Below are 21,122 nucleotides of genomic sequence, written 5' to 3' on the forward strand. Positions count from 1 at the left end.
CAGAGAAATCTGCTTGTTTCTCTGCCAGAATTGGTCATTTCAAAAAAACAAACAATTCTGAAGTAAATCTGTATTCAGTGAAGACATTTTCCCATAGGAGATGGCAGTAAAGGCCCTTCTACATTTGGTGATGCACCAGCGATCCGACTAGCGATCCCACCCGGTCAGGATCGCTGGTGCATCGCTAAATGATCGCTAGTGAGCTTTCATACAGAAAGATCTCACAGCAATACAGCAGCGACGCAGCGCACGATACTTACCTTTCACACACAGCGATCCTGCGTCCTCCCGCCCGCCTCCACGCGTCGCTCGTCGTCTCAGCAGGAAGCGCCCGACGAGAAATGGACAGCGGGGGAGCCGGTCGCTGGTAAGCATCACACATAGTGGTGTGACGTTTTAGCGATATTGCTAGCGATATCGCTTAGTGTAAAACCCCCTTTACTACTGATGAGGTTCCATGTAGTGTGGTGTAATGACCACTGTGTCCACTGGGGGGCGCTTTGTGGATGTCCCAAGAGTGTGAGTGGTTGAAGAGCCATTATGTATCTCAAGGTGGGTGACCTTGAGATAGAGACATAAGTATGTTTATTAACGCTATTGTAAAGTATATATGTCTGTGTGAAGGACCTGTGGTGAGCTCAAAGTCATGTGACCCGGTGGGCGTGGCTATGGACCATATAATGTGGCCAGGATAGGTCACATGGAGTGATGCAGGGACCTGGTTGGTCCAGAGCGGAAGGTCCCGTGAGGAGAGTTGTCTCCTGGATCACAGCAGGAGAGGTGGCTGTGAGCAATGGCGATGTGTGCCTGAGCGCTCCCTGGAGGGAACTAACGTATGCGATGGTGAAGCCGCATAAGGAACCCTGATGGGTGAGATAATGATGAGGCTGAATAGCCTATATAATGGACGCTATGCTGACATGAACTTTGTGGTGCTTCCTTTGGTTTATGCTGAATAATAAACCGCATGGACTGTTATAGTTGTGGAAAACACGGTGCCGGATGTGTTTTATTCGCTTCAAGCGAGAATCCCCTAATTAGATGACAGCGCTACCTCACAGTAGATAGAAGCGGAGGAGGGAGGAGAAGCTCTGTCTCTAGCTCTTCCCTCATACATAGAGTTGTATCTGGGGAGCAGCTCCTCTCCCATCCCAGGAATGGGAAAATGTCTTCACTGAATACAGATTTCACCTCAGAATTGAGAATTTTGATAATAAATGATCATTTCTGGCAGAGAAAGAAGCAGATTTGTCAAAGATCTATTACAAAGTTGCGTATTTTTATTTGTATTATCGATTAAATAAAAATTAAAACAGTTACTCTAAGTTCAGCCCTCGAAAACAGTCAGTGTCTCATGTGGCCTATTGGAAAAATTAATTGCCTATCCCTGGCCCACAGGATCCACTGCTCTGGTGAGAAATGGAACCGATGCAAAGCTGAGGAAATCTTTGCAACAAGTTGGACACTCTATAACCTTATTGCCATGTCTACATTACAAAATGATAGACTGATCTGATACGCCCCTAGGCTGGGTTCACATAGTGTTTGCCCCTATGTTCAGTGGCTCTGTCAGGGCTTATGTCCAAACGCCCAAAAAACTACATCTTGCTGCCTGCCTCCAATAGGCGTATACGCCCGAGCAAGCTGTCTGACAGAGCACATGTGACTCAGTCTGCGTCATTATAGTCAATGGCCTGTTGGCAGATATTGCACAAATCCCATTTTGTGAGGGTTCGGATACAAGCCCGAACGAAGCCACTGAACTTAGTGGCAAATGCTATGTGAACCCAGCTTAATGTTCCTTGCATAGGTGCCAAATGTTTGTGTCAGGTCTATAGCTAAATCTGCACATCTTACATGAAAATTTGGCCCCAGATTTTGTTGCAGAATTGCAGCAGACTTCATCCCATATTTCAAGGGTGATGTCTCCGACAAAGTGCAACTGTCTTTTCAGAATAAACTCTGGTGTGAGTCATGTTTCAAGGGCCCACCTCTTGGCTAATCAGAAGAAACAAGCTCTGTCTGTCTAAGGAAATATTTCCGAAAGATACTAAACTGAAAGTTTTCATTTTATATTTACTGTATCCAAGAAGTTGAAAGTTGGAGTAGACAAATCCCTATCTGCTACAAATCATATATGCCATGACCAGCCTGTAAAATACATGTGCGATTGTCTCAACAAGTATCGGTTCTAAACAGTCTCTGATCACTTCGTTCATGCCAAATTCACGAACTGGCTGCTAAGCTTTTAGTTTGATATAAGCACCATCTCAATGTTGGTGGCATAGTGTGTGTGTATATATATATATATATATATATATATTTTTTTTTTTTAAATCAAAAACAATGTTTACCTGTGTACCCCATGTTATTCATATGCACTACTGCTCTTACAGTAAGGTATATGTTCATTTTGTTTCTATCATAGGTTTTGCATGACTAACTATTCCGGCATCAGTATGATGAGTTGTGGGTACATGGTGGCACTTCTTCTCAGTCCCAATATTGTATCCTACTGTTACTATTTGACATTTTATATGAATAGTGTCATGTGGTGCATGCAGTAAACACTAAAGCATGTTTGACGTGAAGGTGGTGGCGAAACTTCGCAGGTGTACGCACGATTCATTCTTCTTGCCCAAGAAGATGCCAATCTCTGGAAGCAACATGCATTTTGGGTGAATATAGTGAGCTGCTCAGTATCGTTTCCAAGCGGGGGGGGGGGGGGGGGGGAAATAGGAAATTACACCATTCTCTTCGGTATTTCACATGAAACTTGCCTACAGAAGTGTACGGGTGTGCAAAAAAAAAAAAAATAAATAAATAAGTACTGAATCTGATTTTTACAAATAATTTGCCATAATATACTTAGGAAATTGTATTTAAACATGTGCATTTTAAAATGTTTATTTACAGATGCCACACAAATGTGACATAAGGACACACTTGTGACAATAAGGATGAAAATCAGCCAAATTTTCCCAGAGTGTAACTGCAGACTTTTGCCCTAAAGCCGGACAACACCTTGAACTGTGTGGCTGTGAATCCAGCTCCATACTGAGGTATAGAAAGTAGACTTTGTGCAAATGTATTAGCAGGACCAGGTCCAATAAACAAATTGATTATCTTTCCCCGTTGGATAGGAGCCCTGAGAACCACTTCCTACCGGAATGCATCTGTGGTTCTTTGATGACTTGGCCTGGCTCTATTCCAACATACAGCCTGAGACATGTGGGGTCCCAATAGACCAGGCCCTCTGAAGAGTTGAGTGAAGGGGCAGCAGAACGATGTCTCTTAAGGTACTGTCACACTTAGCGATGTACCAGCGATCCCGACCAGCGATATGACGCGGTCAGGATCGCTGGTACATCGCTAAGTGGTCGCTAGTGAGCTGCCACACAGGCAGATCTCACTAGCGACATCGCTGGGGACGGGGGTCGCTACTTACCTGTCACACCAGGCGATCCTGCGTCCTCCCGCCCAACTCCACGCGTCGCTCGTCCTCACAGCAGGAAGCGCCGCAGGAAGCTGACGACGAGAAACAGTCCTGAACGTTCTCGCGCGATCAGCGATAATCAGCAGGGGAGCCGGTCGTAGGTAAGTATCAGACACAGCGATATCGCTAGCAATATCGCTATAACGTCACAAGTTATAGCGATATCTCCTAGTGTGACAGGCCCTTTACTGTGTCCATTGCTCATTATTCCTACTCAATTACATTGCAGATTTGTCAATCCTTTTCTTATCACCACATGCAGCTTTTTCTCCCCTCAGGCTATGTTCACAAGTTGCATTTTTGCAGCTTTATTTATGCAAATGAAAAGCTGCCTTTTACAGTAAACGCAAGTCTATGAGATTTCAGGAATCTCATGCACACATTGTTTTTTTCATGACCAATTTGGAAAACTGCAGTATATATCACGTCATTCAGCTTTTTTTTTTTTCAGTGTATTTGCAGCGTAGAAAACAATGGGCAAGTGCAAAAACACAAGTATCAGGTTTTGGTGCAAACATTTTAGGAAGTTAAATCATGTTCTTTTGGGGAGACTAAAATTTATCATTGTGCACAAGAGAACAAAACCTCAGAAGAAGAAAAAAAAAAAAAAACAACACACACACACACACACACACACACACACACACACACACACAGCAAAACCTGCTTTTAGTAAGCAGCTTCTTTACTCCCAAGAGAGGACATTTTGCACCGTCTGAAATTAGCTGTACTTCGCACAGCACCCAAACTTTATATTTCTCTAATCCCCTCCACGACAGCACATAGGAGGTTGCCTCCCCATCCTGATTAGGGACAGGAAACAAGAGGATAAATAGCCCTCCCCTTCCTCTAATGCCTAGTGTTTTCCTGTCCCTAAACAGGAATGAATGAGGTGCTATGTGCTCCGTGGATGGGGCCGGCGACATCCCGGGGTTCTTCTTACCATGAGCCGGGGTCGATCGTCCTGCACCTTCTTCCCCATTCCTGCTCCCGCCGCTGGCGGGACCCGCACCATCCTCCGGCGCTTCGGCAACGCTGGATGGTGAAGTGGGGCTGGGGGCCTCCCGTAGCTCCCCAGCCTGGTATTCGTTCCCCCCCCCCGCGCGCCGCATGCCTGTCTCTCCTGAGCGGCATGCACCAGAAGTGACGCGCACCACGAGGCCGGAGACACGACGGCGCTTCCTCCTTGCGTTCCACAGTGGAGCGCACCGCCATTTTGGCGGGAAATTTAAAAAGAAAGAATAAAGTGGCGCCAGGAACTTGGGGGAGCGATCTCATCCGATTGGATGAGAGAAAGGAAGCTGGATCTCGGTTCCTATTTAAGGACCCTGATGGAAGACACCATAAGGTAGGACAAACGTCTGCATGATGGATGCGCCTTCCCTGAAAGCTGCGTCTGCAGAGCCCAGCTCAAACCCTGGCCCAGTGAGTACACTCGGAAAAGGGTATATACCTTTATGGTTTAGGACCCATTCTTAAGGGCCCCCTCCTTCTCTCTCTTTCAGGGAGACAAGGTTCCTACAGCAAAAACGGAAGAAAAACCTACAAGCCGAAAATGCGCCATCTGTAGGAAAAAACTCTCCTCTGATTATAAAGAGTCATTGTGCCAGCAGTGCATGGCAAAAATCGTACGAGAAGAACAACCATCCCTGATAGAGGAATTAAGAGGGATGATGCGACAGGAAATCCAGTCGTCCCTGTCTACCCTCTCCCAGTCATCCGGGGGGGGCCTCAACCTCAAGGAAGAGGAAATACACCCCTGAGGACATCTCAGATTCAGAACCCGAATCATCGGTTTCGGCGGACTGGAGGGAAGAGGGTGAACTAACCCCGGTCCAGTCAGAAGATAAGAAGTGGTTCTTTTCCTCAGACGATATGGAGGAACTACTCTCAGCAGTCAGGAACACAATGGGAGTAGAAGAAGATAGGTCACCCTGCTCAGTGCAGGACAACCTATTCGGCGGCCTGAAGTCCAGGAAGAAAATGGTTTTCCCTATCCATGATAATATCCAGAGTCTAATCCTGGAAGAATGGGAACTCCCGGAAAAGAAGCCAAGTATTCCGGGCGAAATGAAGGATCAATTTCCCCTGGACGAAGAAGTCGCGAAACCTTGGACTGAGATTCCAAAAGTGGATATCCAGGTAGCCAGAGTAGCTAAAAAGACTACACTACACTTCGAGGACTCCTCACAGCTGAAAGACCCGCTGGACCGGAAGATTGATAGCCTATTGAGAAAGTCCTGGGAAGCCTCAGCGACTTCCTTGAAAACAAATGTTGCATCGGCCTGTGTAACCAAGACCCTGTACCTTTGGCTTCAGCAGTTAGGAGACCATATAAAAAGGGGAACTTCAAAGGAAGATCTCCTAGCCTCTCTACCACTTCTACAGAAGGCAGCCGCCTTTTAGCAGACTCCTCGGCGGAGTCGGTCCGTATTGCGGCAAGAACGTCCGTGCTCTCAGACACCACCGGAAGAGCCCTATGGCTAAAGGTGTGGAGTGGGGATATCCTATCAAAATCAAAGTTATGCTCTATCCCATTCAAAGGTGAATACGTATTTGGGCCAGCATTGGACGAACTATTAGAGAAGGTGACCGACAAGAAGAAAAACCTTCCTGAGCCAAAACCACCAAAGAAAAAACCCTATCATCCACCCCAGACTCAAACCCCGCAATACAGGGGTAAAGGGAAAACGGAACGTTGGAGCTACCCAAAAGGCGGAAGAGGCAGAAATATTTTTCACGATTCCCGTTCAGACAGAGAAGAAATGACGCTAAGCAAGTAGGGGGCAGAATTGCAGATTACTTCCCGAGCTGGCAGGAGATAACAAACCAACAAATCCTGCACTTGGTCAGATGGGGAGAAAAAAAAATAGAATTTTCCTCCAGCCCCCCCCACAAAACTTGGAAGTTCACATCTTCCGTCAGGAAAATTGCAAAAGGTTCTACACGACAAGCTCCAAAAGATGCTATCAGCAGTGGTAATCTCTCCTGTCCCAGAACTGGAACAAGGTCAGGGCCACTACTCACGACTGTTCTTATTAAAAAAAAAAAAGCCAAGTGGGAAATACCGGGTCATCATCAACCTGAAGAAGCTAAACGAGTACGTCCGGTACCAACGCTTGAAGACGGAATCGAAAAAGACTACGATACCACTGATTGGACGAGACTTTGCCATGGCCACCATAGATCTCCAAGAGGCCTATTACCATGTTCCTATCCATCCATCTCATTGTCAATATCTAAGGTTTGCAGTCACTCTAGACACGAAAGTAGACCACTTCCAATTCAGAGTTCTACCCTTCGGCATCTCTTCGGCACCCCGAACATTTACAAAGATAATGGCAGAAGTGGTAGCATTCCTCAGAGGCAAGGATATATGTGTCGTCCCTTACGTAGACGACCTCCTGGTCTTGGCTCCCTCCAACACCATTCTAAGACAACATCTACAAACAGTCCTGCAGACCCTGACGTCCCTGGGCAGACAGTATCACACAGGATAGGATTAGATACACAGCTCAGCAGTCAGTATCACAGGGGTGATTATATATGGCTCAGCAGTCAGTATCACAGGATAGGATTAGATACACAGCTCAGTAGTCAGTATCACAGGATAGGATTAGATACACAGCTCAGTAGTCAGTATCAGAGGATAGGGTTAGATACACAGCTCAGCAGTCAGTATCACACAGGATTAGATGCACGGCTCAGTAGACTATCACAGGATAGGATTAGATACACAGCTCAGCAGTCAGTATCACACAGGATAGGATTAGATGCACGGCTCAGTAGACTATCACAGGATAGGATTAGATACACAGCTCAGCAGTCAGTATCACACAGGATAGGATTAGATGCACGGCTCAGTAGACTATCACACAGGAGAGGATTACAGATATGCCCACACTGGTGAAACTGCCCTCCCCCCAACAATACACTACACTATGGGCTGTATATGTCACTGTCCTCAGACAGCCATAAAAGCTGTCATAAAAGCGAAGGTGCCAGATTACCGGAGATCACTGGGGCTGTGAGTGGGGAGGCGGAGACAGAGCAGGACGACAGTGGAGCAGGAAGCACAGTGCGGAGCCTGGCGTAAGCAGGACAGGGGAGCATAGAGGCAAGTCACCAGCACTCACCACTGTCCATCCTCCAGCTGCAGTGAGCACTTCTCTCCTCTGCTGTCCACTTTCTCCATATCTACAGCCTCTCCTCACAATTCAGGACCTGTTATGCCACAAGTGGTCCTGTGATAGAGGATAAGTGGAGCTCAAGTGATAGCACTGGGCTACGGTAAAATGGCGCCCAGCCACGCCTACAGAAGTGAATTGTGCAGCCCACAGGGGCGTGCCCAGTTCACTGCAATGTTAGAGATAGGGTCGGGAACCGACCACTGTCTCCTATTGTCCAGGGACAGCCATATTTGCAGACTGTATGTGTCCTCCACAGATCTGCAAATCAAGATGTAGCACCCAGTGACTACATTAAAAAATTACAAAAAAAACAAAAAAACAAATCCTAGTTAGTACAACATTTGCTGAAACAACAGGTTTTCTTTTTTTTGCAAATATAAAATTGCGGCACCTTCCCTTTAATGAGGTTTAGGATATAAAGCACAGCTTATTTTACAACAGTTCTAAATTCAACGCATAAAAAAAAAAAACTGTACGAAGTGATGGTGAATTAGGCCTTAACGAGAAAAAAGGTTTCCTATCCTGAATCTCTAATAAATCTATGTATAAATAATAGCGTTACATGTAACCTGCACTGACTGCTGTATACCTTGAGAACCAGAACCCCATCAACACAACTCATTTTCCACTCCATAGACTTTGTTCTCTTCAACTTTTCCAGTTCTATGCCATCTGTCTGCTCTCAAAATCCTACTCCCGTAAATACCACCAATAGCTCAGTATACTGTGGTGACATCTGGAAAGTCTCACATGTTAAGCAAAAGTGGTTTAGCACCTCTCATATAACACAAACAATGATCAGATGGCAAATTTAAAAAGGTTCCCTCCATGTATTACACTGGAGGCCCAATCAAGGCCTCGGAGGTCTGTGACACGTCAATCCATGATTTTCACGACTAGACCATGAAACATTAAAGTCTATGGGGATGTTTATATGTTTGTGCTTCTTTTGTGGACTATGCACCCAATTCATCAAAGCTTTTAAGCCACAATTTGGGAGTGAAAAGCTCTTGGTGGGGGGTGGGGAGTGATAACATTTTGGTGCAATGCTAGGACTCGCTAAAATTTTGTGACTTTTGGTGTTGGCGTGTCGTTTTTGCCCAGCTCTGACAAAGTAAACGGATTTGTGGCGAAACGGGGCTGTGGAGAGCATTACTCTGCCACAAATCATACTCCAGCAGGGACTAGGGTAAGATATAGGCGAGGTGCACACCACTTTGCACCTCACACCATCATCAAGAACAGGCGTGAAGATCTCCATACTTTATGAATTCGGGCCTTTATGTCCTTGCAAAAAAAAAAAAAAAAAAAAAAAAAAAATACCTGTTTTCTATTGCGAATTCAAACCTATGGATCCATGAAAATAACAAATAGAACTCGGATAGCATCAGTGTACAATTTCTGTGCTGCATGCTGCGAGTACCACTGCAAAGCTTTAGAATTTATCCATCCGTGGAAATCATTAATGGTAAAAAAAAAAATAAAAAAAAAAAAGACACTGACCAAATACAACGAAACTCAGATTTAAAACACCGATGGCACAAGTACTAAGTTTTTGCATATGTGAACAAACATGGACGTCTGCATAACACCTAAGGCTATGTACACACGATCAGGAACGGTTGCGGATTTGACACTAGTCTCCGCAAGAGAAATTACATCAATAGATTGTATTGGATGCGGTAAATCCGCATGGGTTCAGTGAACACAGAGGATTCACCTGCTTTCAACAGAATTCAGCGCCCTGGACACAGGGAATAGACGCTGCATCCAAAGCGCCGCTAGTTCCGGATCGTGGGCACCCGGCCTAAGAGTTTTAGTTTGCAGATTCCAGCATAAGGGATGAAAAGCATCTCTTTATTACAGGGACTGTCAGGACAGATTGACTATTCAGTGAAATACAGGTGCTCGGAGCTATATGGCGAGGCCAATCATTTATATACACCTTCCGCCTGCTTGGTTTCCATCCATCTCCACCCTTCTTTGGCTCAAATACAGGGGCAGATGGAGGGTCGTATCACAGCGCATTTTGTTGGTGACTTCAATGTGATACAGAGAAGGACAGTTTGCAGTGCAAATTCTCATATTTCTGCCAAAAGCAGAGAAAATGTACAGTAAATGTTCCCCTAACTGCAGTGAAATGAAAACATGCAGTGAATACGTGCAATTTCTCCTTTTTTTTTTGTTTGGGGGAAGAGGGGTATTTAGGTGGGTTTTATTAACAGTGATCATTGTATGATAAGGGTGTGCGCACACGTTGCGGATCCACTAGTGATTTACAGTACAATGATAACCTCTGTGCACATGCTGCAGAAAATTTCGCACGGAATCCGCAGCAGTTCAATTTCCGCAGCATGTCAATTCTTTGTGCGAATTCCGCAACGTTTTTACACCCATTCCTTTATAGAAATCCGCAGGTGTAAAAATGCATGCCAAATCCGCAGGAAATCCGCATAAAAAAAGTGCAGATTTTGACTTGCTTATTATGCGCTGAAAAATCCGCACAGCAATCCGCAATGTGTGCACGTACCCTAGAAGTGCCCTGTTCTGATTCTACAGGTCAGAAATTTAACTGCAATACCAAATTTAAATTTTATTTTTTAATGTTGAGATAAAAAAAAAAAAAAAAAAAAAAAAATAACAGAAGTTTAAAAAAAATATTGGTATGTGTCAGAGTTTTTTGACCCACATACATTATTTTCTGATTTAGATATGTCAGGGCTTATTTTGCAGGGCGAGCTGATGCTTTGATATTTTTATTGACATCATATTCCATAGACAATGTTTTGATTGCATTTTTAAGGGGGGGGGGGGGGAAATCAGGAATTTTGATTATTCTTCAGCTTATGTCATTCATCATAACAGTCATTTAATTTCATATTTTGATATACTGGGCCTATAGGCTTATTTACATTTCCTCATTTTTAATAGAGTAAAAGGGGGATGATTTGAGCTTTATTTCTACTGCAACCTCTGCCACTTCTGTGGCACTTTGCAGATGTAGAAATAAAGCCTCATTCAAATGTTCACGCAACATGGACATCTGAATGAGGCCTTACAGTGACTGAGAAAAGCTCACTTGCTGCGGATCTGCAGTGGTTTTGGCCCTGCGGATCTGCAGCAATTTCTGCTGCGGTGTACAGTACCATTATAATCAATGGAAAACAAAAACCACGGTGCTTCCATGCGGATTCCGCAGCGGTTTTACACCTGCTCCATTGTCCAGGTGTCAAACCGCAGGGGGGGGGGGGGGGGGAGAAGAAGAAGAAGAAAAAAATAAATAAATAAATCGCATGTTAATCCGCAGGTCTTTTGACCTGCGGATTTTGCAAAATCTGTGCAGAAAATTCCGCAGCAGAATCCGCAGCGTGTGCACACACCCTTAGTGTTCAGAGAAAAGCAACAGGATAACTACACTGCGACACTGAGAACGCCGGCAGCCTGATATTGTCCTACTGACTATCGACATGTTCTTACCACTGGAAGAAGTCACCACTGCTCTAATCACTCACAGCAGCACTGCAGAGGTAAATTCTTCCAACAGTGACAACAGCTTAGTAGCCTGGCATTAGTAGTATACTACCAGGCTGCCGATATGCTATCACTGCTGCTGCCCTGATGTCTACATCATTTCTCACCCCCACAGCAGTGACAGGAGGAAATGTTAGCTCCCCACACAGCGCTGGGATACAAAAAGATGGGACATGAACAGTCCACACCTGACTAAAGTCAAAGTGCACGAGATGCAGTCAGACACCAACCCATGGCCTATGCCTGCTGTATTTATGGTGTGTAAATAAGAGTGCTCTGCCACTTACGCACCAACAAATGGCAGCCCCCCGTGGAGGAAAATAAGTGCTAGTAGTACATTTTCTTTAGTTATTAAAAGAAAATATATATATATATATATATATATATATATATATATATATATATATATATATATATATATATATTTTACACATACACACACACACACCAAGGTGTGAGTGCCTGTTCAAAGCAGTTAAAACTGGTTTGAATCACTGACTGGTAACCAACTTACAATTTTACTTAAAAAATGCTTTGTCCTAATTAATTTGCACAGCACTGTATACACCGTGTGCAGAGTTATTAGGCAAGTTGTATTTGAGAGGATTCTTTTTATTATTGAACAACAACTATGTTCTCAATCAACCCAAAAGACTCATTGATATCAAAGCTTAATTAGAGTGGTGTTTTTTTTTTTTTTAGATTTGGCTATCTTAGGAGGATATCTGTTTGTGCAGGTAACTATTACTGTGCAGATTTATTAGGCAACTTAATAAAAACCAAATATATACCCTTCTCGCTTGTTTATTTTCACCAGGTAAACCAATAGAGCAACACAAAATTTAGAAATTAACATTTCTGACATTAAAAAAAAAAAAAAATCAGTGACCAATATAGCCACCTTTCTTTACGTTCACACTCAAAAGCCTTCCATCCATAGATTCTGTCAGTTGCTTGATCTGTTTACGATCAACATTGTGTGCCGCAGCCACCACAGCCTCCCAGACACTGTTCCGAGAGGTGTAATGTTTTCACTCCCTGTAGATCTCACATTTTATGAGGGACCACAGGTTCTCTATGGGGTTCAGATCAGGTGAACAAGTGGGCCATGTCATTTTTTCTTCTTTTAGACCTTTACTGGCCAGCCACGCTGTGGAGTATTTGGATGCATGTGATGGAGCATTGTCCTGCATGAAAATCATGCTTTTCTTGAACGATACTGACTTCTTTCTGTACCACTGCTTGAAGAAGGTGTCTTCCAGAAACTGCCAGTAGGTCTGGGAGTTGAGCTTCACTCCATCCTCAACCCGAAAAGGTCCCACAAGTTCATCTTTGATGATACCAGCCCATACCAGTACCCCACCTCCACCTTGCTGGCATCTGAGTCGGAGTGGAGCTCTCTACACTTTACTGATCCAGCCTTGGGCCGATCCATCTGGCCAATCAAGAGTCGCTCTCATTTCAGTCCATAAAACCTTAGAAAAATCAGTCTTAAGATATTTCTTGGCCCAGTCTTGACGTTTTATCTTGTTTCTTGTTGAAAGTTGGTCGTTTTTCAGCCTTCCTTACCTTGACCATGTCCCTGAGTATGGCACACCTTGAGCTTTTTGATACTCCAGTAACTTTGCAGCTCTGAAATATGGCAAAACTAGTGGCAAATGGCATCTTGGCAGCTTCACGCTTGATGTTCCTCAATTCATGAGCAGCTATTTTGCGCCTTTTTTTATCAACACGCTTCTTGCGACCCTGTTGGATATTTGCCATGAAACGCTTGACTGTTCGGTGATCACGCTTCAAAAGTTTGGCAATTTCAAGACTGCTGCATCCCTCTGCAAGACATTTCACAATTTTTGACTTTTCAGAGTCCGTCAAATCTTTCTTCGGACCCATTTTGCCAAAGGAAAGGAAGTTGCCTAATAATTAAGCACACCTTATATAGGGTGTTGATATCATTAGACCACACCCCTCCTCATTACAGAGATGCAAGTCACCTGATTTACATAATTGGCAGTTGGCTTTCAAACCTATACAGCTTGGAGTAGGACATGTATAAAAAGGATGATGTGATCAAAATACTCATTTGCCTAATAATTCTGCACACACTGTATGTATATGTAATAAAAAGTGACACTCTTTAAATGTGTTTTAGAAATGTTGACCCCAAACAATTCCAGTAATATAAAATAAAGCCAGATCACAACGATGCTTCCCTGCTCCAGTACCAACTCTGGTCTCTGATTTCGCTGCAGGAGTGAGGCGAGGTTAACAGCTCACAACACTGCTACAGCCAATCTCTGGGCTTCCCAGATCTGCCTACGTAGATGGCATGGGCCACAGAGCTCAGCGATTGACTGCATCAGTGATACAAGTTGTCGACGTCACATCTGCAGCCAAAGCAGAAAGCATGCGCTAGAGCAGGGGAGGATGAATTCTTGTTATTTTACATTACTGGAAACATTTAAGGTCCATGTTTCTAAAAATGAAAACCCCTTTTACACAAACGTTATATGTGAAGAAGTTGTTCTCACTCACTAAGCAAAGCATTATTAGTTGAAATTTGTCCACATAGTCGGATGCCAATTGTACAGTTGCAGTGTGCACTTACTTGTTCTTGATATCATGTCTCCAATAGTCACAATACAAGTTAGTATAGCTTGCAAAAACTCAGTAGTAGCACAACAGGAAGCACTGAACACTGAGGAGGAACAGCCATATCTATGTAAAAACAAATTTTTCGAATAGGGTTTGTTTTTAGGCTGCAACTGAGTATCAGACAAGAAAAAAAAAAAATTGCAAAATATTTTAAATTTAAGTCGTTTGCAAAGTAAGTTCAAAGATAATTAACATAAAAAATACTGATAATAGCCTTAAACCACTGACGGACTGTTAACAAATGAGCTTCAGGATTTCCTGCGCCTTTGGCCTTAAGAGGATGTGCACACGTTGCGGATTCTGCTGCGGATCAGCGGCGAATTTGGCCCTGTGGATCTGCAGCAGTTCCGCAGACATTGTACAGTACAATGCAAAGCAATGGGATTTTAAAACCGGAGTTCACATGCTGCCGATTTTTCCGAGCGGATTTGCTGCAGTTTTAAATCCGCAGCATGTCAATCCTTTCTGCGGATTCCGCAGCGGTTTGACACCAGTTCCATTGTGCAGGTGTCAAACCGCAGGGGAAACCCGCAGGCAAATTCGCAGATAAACCGCAGGTCACTCTACCTGTAAATCCGCACTGTGTGCACTCACCCTTAGGATAAAGCTCCTCTCCCCACCATCCACAGCACAGAGCGCCTCTGGCTTTACAGCACTTGGTCCAACCACATAGTCTAGTAGTTCAGAGGGGCTGTGTTTTTACCTGCAGGTTTGACATCAGGTGTGTGCAGGATGGGTGCCGGGATAAGCATCCAGTGCTGGCCAGAGATCTCCTGGGCATCGGCCTCCGCAATGGTCCTGCCTGGCATGCAGCAGCGCTGTCCAGTTCAGACATGCTGCACAGCCCCTTTAATTTGCATGGGGCCATAAAGTAATAGTGTCACATCAGAACTTCCGACAGCTGATCTAACAGTAGTGAGACCCAGCGCAACACAATGATCGCCAGTAGAGTCAATGTGCTGAAAGAAAGTCTATAGTCATATTTAATTACAAAAACATTGTGCCCAAAGTCTAAAGAAAAGACTCCTGCCAAGAAGCATCGGTGCCATCCCTCGTCACCAATCAGATGGCAGGGTTTCTCATGCCTACAAATATTTCTGTAACTAGACAGTACAGTATTTGGTTGCTAGGTGCACCAGGGATGGTTGCTATGGGTAACACTGGCCACTTCTGTTCACACCGATTTTACGGCCATAAGTCCCCAGAGCCAGTCACCACCACAGTAACATTGCCACTGCCTATAGGACGTATGGCCAGACCTGTGAGAGGAGCAGCGGCCTGCCTATGCCACCCTGCCCTCAGCAGCCATGTCTCCTCACCACTCTCAGGGCTTTGCCAGCCTCACCTGCTGCTCTGCCGCTCAGCTTCACGAACCGAACCAGCGGCTCCCCTCCACCGGCTTCTGCCGCCATGATGAGCCGTGCACCACTAAACCTCCCCCACCCGGAAACACGGGCCGTGCACAAAGTGACCGCTTATCAGCTGTACACAGGGGAAGTGTTATTCCTGCAACACCCGCCCCGGTGACAATAGCAGTGCTGTACCTGTGTGGAAAAGTCACGGGACCAGGAGTATAATATAGGAGAAAGGTGTGTCTGTGATGGCAGCCATGGACTATATGACCAATGTCTGACCTCCCTGCTTTATGCCAGACCTGACAGGAAATGGCCCTCAGGCAATATTAGGGCACTGGTCACACTGGGCAATTATAAGGGCGGTTCCCTGATGTCAGTGTTGGAGGACCATGTATGTCATCATTGATGTAAGGTTGGAAAACGCTGGCTGTTTGCCCTTAGGTGTGCTATTTCAGGGGTTTTTTTACCGAATAGTACATGGACACGGTTTAAGGCCACATTCACACATTCAGCATTTTACCTCAGTATTTGTAAGCCAAAACCAGGAGTGGGTGAGAAATATAGAAGTGGTGACGTGTCTCTATTTGACTTTTCCTCTGATTGTTCCTCTCTTGGTTTTGGCTTATAAATACTGAGGTAAAATACTGACTAAATGCTCAAATTGTGACCATGGCCAAACTTCCGGCTGCACACGTCACACCAGTGGTCTGCAAAGAATAAAAAAGGCATGTCCGAGTTTCTTAATATAATACTTGCACCACTGTATTCCACAGAAGCGCTTTACGGACATTATTAGCACTGTGCCCATTGGGGCTCACAATCTAGGTTCCCTATCAGTATGTCTTTGGAATGTGGGAGGAAACCGGAGGGAACTCACACAAATACAAGGAGAACATACAAAGTCCTGAGAGATGTCGTCCTTGGTGGGAGGTGAACCCTGGACCCCAGCGCTGCAAAGCAAACATGCTCTCTTAATAGGGAGAATGCTAAAAGAACAATTCAGTGTGCTGCACATGCCTGTTTTCTTTAGAGCGGTTTCACATGTCCAGATAATTCCGGTATCGGCGCTATCCGTGTCCGTGTGTAAATTTCTAACATTCGTGTGGCATCCGTGTGCTATCCGTGTGTGATCCGTGTGCTGTCTGTATGCTGTCCGTGTATTGGAAAAATGTGTTTCAATGTTAACCCTTTGACTTAAAAACGCACACGGACCACACACGGACGTGATCTGTGTGCTGTACGTGTTTACACACACCCATTGACTTGTATGGGTCCGTGTGATCCATGCTGTCGCACAAAAACGGACATGTCAGCGTATTTTGTACACGGACACACAGTCCGTGAAAACCCGCTGATATGTGCATAGACCCATTCAATAGAATGTGTCTACGTGTGTCGGTGTCTCCGGTACATGAGAAAACTGTCACTACACGTACCGGAGCCACTGACGTGTGACACTGCCCTTATACTGAGGGGGTCAGTACAATTGTGCCAATTTCTAGAGCATGTTTTTTCATGTTTTACTACTGCTGCACATAAAACACAAAGTATCACTCCAGGGTATTTTTTAAGCTCGCAACCAAAGAAGTATGAGTAAAAAAATTACTAGTTGTCATCTTCTAAGGCGACGTTCACATGTTGAATATCATAGAATAATAGCCTAGAAAGAGGCACTTCCAAATATTAATAAATCCCAAAAAACAGATAGGAAGCTGAATGCCATAAAATGCAATTTTATTTAAAGAAATACTAAAATCAATAACAAAAATTAGTACGATGATATATTTCAAATGAGGGCAAACATATGCAAAAGACAGGCCTAGATAGAGGTACATATGGGTTTCAAATACATATATATATTTGGATCCTATCAGTTCATACACAAAAAGGTGCTGCAGGAGTATTTATAAGGAGGAGTGTCTTATATTAGTAAATGGAGCCAAATAAGAAAGGCTTCCTATATAAAAGTCTCCTTGGGTATCTCCATATTACAAATGAACAAAACGGTCCTGAATCAAAAAACCTCAACGGTTCCAGATCAGCTAGATTCCTATCTGCAATGGCCGTGCACGCTCCCTCTGGAAGAAGCCCAAACGCGAAACGCACGTCAGGGGTGCCCAGGCTGATAAGGTACGATACTCTATCTGCAGCAGCTATTTCTTTCCTCTTTTTATCTGGCCATCTACAAGGGATATGATTAAATGCACTGCACTATGCACTTTTTTACAGCCGACATGCGCTATGGCCATTGCAAATAGGAATCTAGCTGATCTGTAACCGTTGAGGTTTTTTTGATTCAGGACCATTTTGTTTTAGCAATCCTTCCACCTCCCCTCTCTGTTGGAGGGATTGCGGGCAACATGGTAGCCTTTCCAATTTATTTTGGTTTTGTCCACGTCTTCGGCATTTTTGGGACGACATCTCCTCTCTTATTTCTCATATTTTAAATCAATCAGATTTTTCACTGACTCCTCAGTTCGCCCTGCTCTCGTTGGATGCAAGTTGTTTGAATCCGTCTGTTAGGAAATTGGTTATTCATTTACTTTTGGTTTCTAAAAATGAAATTGCGTTTTATTGGAAATCCACTCGAGTGCCCTCTTCACTCGATATTATTGCAAAGCTGACTTTACATAAGTCATATGAGCAAAAGTTGGTGTTGCTGAATGGCTGTCTCCTTCCTTTATAAAGAAATGGTCTCGCTGGCTGGAAATGTTTCCATGAGTTATTATTATTATTATTTATAGTCTGGTTGTTTTTTTTATTTTTCCTCTCATGTGTCATGAATGCCTCATGATATTGCATTTATCTATGCTCTGTTGTAAAATGTTAATAAAATTGTTTGGAAAAAGGACCGTTTTGTTCATTTGTAATAAGGAGATACCTAAGGAGACTTTTATATAGGAAGCATTTCTTATTTGGCTCCATTTACTAATATATGACACTCCTCCTTAGGGTGTGCGCTGCGGATTCTGCTGCGTTTCCGCAGCAGATTTGGCCGCTGCGGATCCGCAGAAGTTTCTGCTGCGGTGTACAGTACCATAATATCCTATGGATATTAAAAACTGCAGTCCTACGGTGTGGAATTTTCCGCGCGGTTTTCCTGCTGTTTCTAAACCGCAGAAAGAATTGACATGTCAATTCTTTCTGCGGATTCCGCTGCGGTTTGCCATCTCCTCCATTGTGGAGATGCAAAACCGCAGGCTAATCCGCAGGTAAAACCGCAGGTCTTTTGTCCTGCGGATTTACCTGCGGATTTTCCAAAATCCGCGCGGCCAAATCCGCACCCCAATCCGCAGCGTGTGCACATACCCTTATAAATACTCCTGCAGCACCTTTTTGTGTATGAACTGATAGGATCCAAATATATATATGTATTTTAAACCCATATGTACCTCTATCTAGGCCTGTCTTTTGCATATGTTTGCCCTCATTTGAAATATATCATCATACTAATTTTTGTTATTGATTTTAGTATTTGTTTAAATAAAATTGCATTTTATGGCATTCAGCTTCCTGTTTTTTGGGATTTATCACATTCACATGTTGAGTATTTGGTGAGTTTTTTTTAACTTAGTACTTAGTATTTGTAAGCCAAAACCAGGAGTGGGGTGACTTGTTTCTATTATACTTTTTTTCTCGGACTGTTCCACTCCTGGTTTTGGCTTACAAATAGGCAAAAGTGAACCCATGCAAGTTCGGGTTCAGTCGAACTTGGGTTCAAAATTCCATTCAGGTACCAGAACTTGATCCCGGACCCCAACCACATATAAGGGAAATTGCTTAAAATAACAGAATATAAAATCTGGAGCCAGGAGGCAGAGGTCCAAGGTGGAGGAGATGTAGGTGGAAGATTCAGAGGAGGAGGTATCCTACACTGTTTTTGTATGAGGTTTTTTTTTGGTGTGGGGGGGAACTGACCTAAAAGAAAATAGACTAAAAATAACAGTTTCGAATCAGGAGGCGGAAGTCCAAGTGGAGAAAGTAAAGGTGGACATGACAGTGCAGGTGGAAGGGGCCGAGGAAGTAGCCAGAGTCGGTCATATAACCGATGCAGCTGCATCAGAGGAGGAGGGGGGCCCTTGCAGGGTGACTATTAATGAGGGCAATCTTGCCTGTTTCTCAGAGCCGAATTGCTCTCATTATGTGCGGCATGCTTCCTGCCTGGTACTTTCTCATTGACATAGGCGCACGGTTTCTTGACGTCAGCATGCACCGTGCAACTGTGTAATTTAGAAAGTTGCCGCTGACCAAGAAAGAAGCAGCAATGCTGTAGGGGAACTGATGAGGTGAGTGTGGGTGTTTGTTTTCTCCCCAGTGTATTAGGGGAAAAAATGAGGGATGTGGGAGAGAGGACATTGACGTGGGGTGGGGGAGATGACAATGAGGGATGTGGGGAAGAGCACAATTAGGGATGTGGGGGAGAGGACAATGATGGGATGTGGGAGAGAGGACAATGATGGGCGGTGGAGATGAAAATGATGGGATGTGTGGGAGAGGACAGTGAGAGGGTGGGTAAGATGACAATGATAGATGTGAGGGAGAGGGCAATGATTGGGAGTGGGGATATGACAATGGGGGTGGGTAGAGGACAATGAGTGAGGGTGGGGAAGACAGAGAGGACAATGAGAGGGTGGGGGAGAGGACAATGAGAGATGTGAGGGAGAGGGCAATGACTCAGGCTGGGGAGAGGACAATAATTGGGAGTAGGAATAGGACAATGGGGGTGGGTAGAGGACAATGAGGAGGGGTGGGGGAGAGGATGATAATGGGATGTGGGGGAGAGGACAATGATGGAGGTTGCGGAGAGGACAATGAGGGATATGGGGAGAGGATAAAGAGAGATGTGGGGGAGAGGGCAATGACGCGGGGTGGGGATGAGGACAATGAGAGATGTGAGGAAGAGGACAATGATGGGCTGGGGAGAGGACAATGATTGGGGGTGGGAATAGGACAATGGGGGTGGGGAGAGGACAATGAGGAGGGGTGGGGGAGAGGATGATAATGGGATGTGGGGGAGAGGACAATGATGGAGGTTGTGGAGAGGACAATGAGAGATATGGGGAGAGGATAATGAGAGATGTGGGGGAGAGGACAATGAGGGGATGTGTGGATAGGACAAAGAGGGGGTGGAGGATTGGGATGACAGAAAGGGGGACTTAGGAACAGGGGGAGGAGTACTTGGGGTATATATCAGTTTTGTACATCGAGAGACTGAAATTCTTGCCCATTCTTCCTTGGCAGACAGCTCGAGCTCAGTGAGGTTTGATGGAGATCGTTTGTGAACAGTAGTTTTCAGCTCTTTCCACAGATTCTCGATTGGATTCAGGTCTGGACTTTGACTTGGCCATTCTAACAGTGGGGATGGTGTGTTCAGGGTGATGAGTTGTGTTGCCTTTACGCCAAACATATATCTTTTGGCATTGTTACCAAAAAGTTCGATTTTAGGTGTCATCTGACCAGAGCACCTTATTCCACATGTATGGTGTGTCTCCCAGGTGGCTTGTTGCAAACTTTAAATGACAATTTTTATGGATATCTTTGAGAAATGGTTTTCTTCTTGCCACTCTTCCATAAATGCCAGATTTGTGCAGTGTACGACTGATTGTTGTCCTATGGACAGACTGTCCCACCTCAGCTGTAGATATCTGCAGTTCATCCAGAGTGATCATTGGCCTCTTGGCTGCATCTCTGATTAGTCTTCTCCTTGTTTGAGATGAAAGTTTAGAGGGATGGCCGGGTCTTGGTAGATTTGCAGTGGTATGATACTCCTTCCATTTCAATATGATCGCTTGCACTGTGCTCCTGGGATATTTAAAGTTTTGGAAATCATTTTGCATCCAAATCCTGCTTTAAACTTCTCCACAATAGTATCACAGACCTGCCTGTTGTGTTCCTTGG

The 21,122-nt window shown here is 44.5% G+C and overlaps 1 protein-coding gene across 2 annotated transcripts in view; it reads right to left on the reverse strand.

The window, feature by feature from the left end:
* The window catches only part of KLHDC10 (kelch domain containing 10), a 96,166-nt gene extending 80,761 nt beyond the window's left edge, over positions 1-15,405 (reverse strand). For both annotated transcript variants that reach the window (XM_073579183.1, XM_073579182.1), the window contains exon 1: positions 15,215-15,405. In XM_073579183.1, coding sequence (XP_073435284.1) covers positions 15,215-15,281 — 67 coding nt within the window. In that variant the 5' untranslated portion in view covers positions 15,282-15,405. The remainder of the gene's footprint in view (positions 1-15,214) is intronic.
* Between the last annotated feature and the right edge of the window lie 5,717 nt (positions 15,406-21,122).

The sequence above is a fragment of the Dendrobates tinctorius genome, unplaced genomic scaffold, assembly GCF_039654945.1.
Source record: "Dendrobates tinctorius isolate UK_male_01 unplaced genomic scaffold, ASM3965494v1 ptg000062l, whole genome shotgun sequence".
NCBI lineage: Eukaryota > Metazoa > Chordata > Amphibia > Anura > Dendrobatidae > Dendrobates > Dendrobates tinctorius.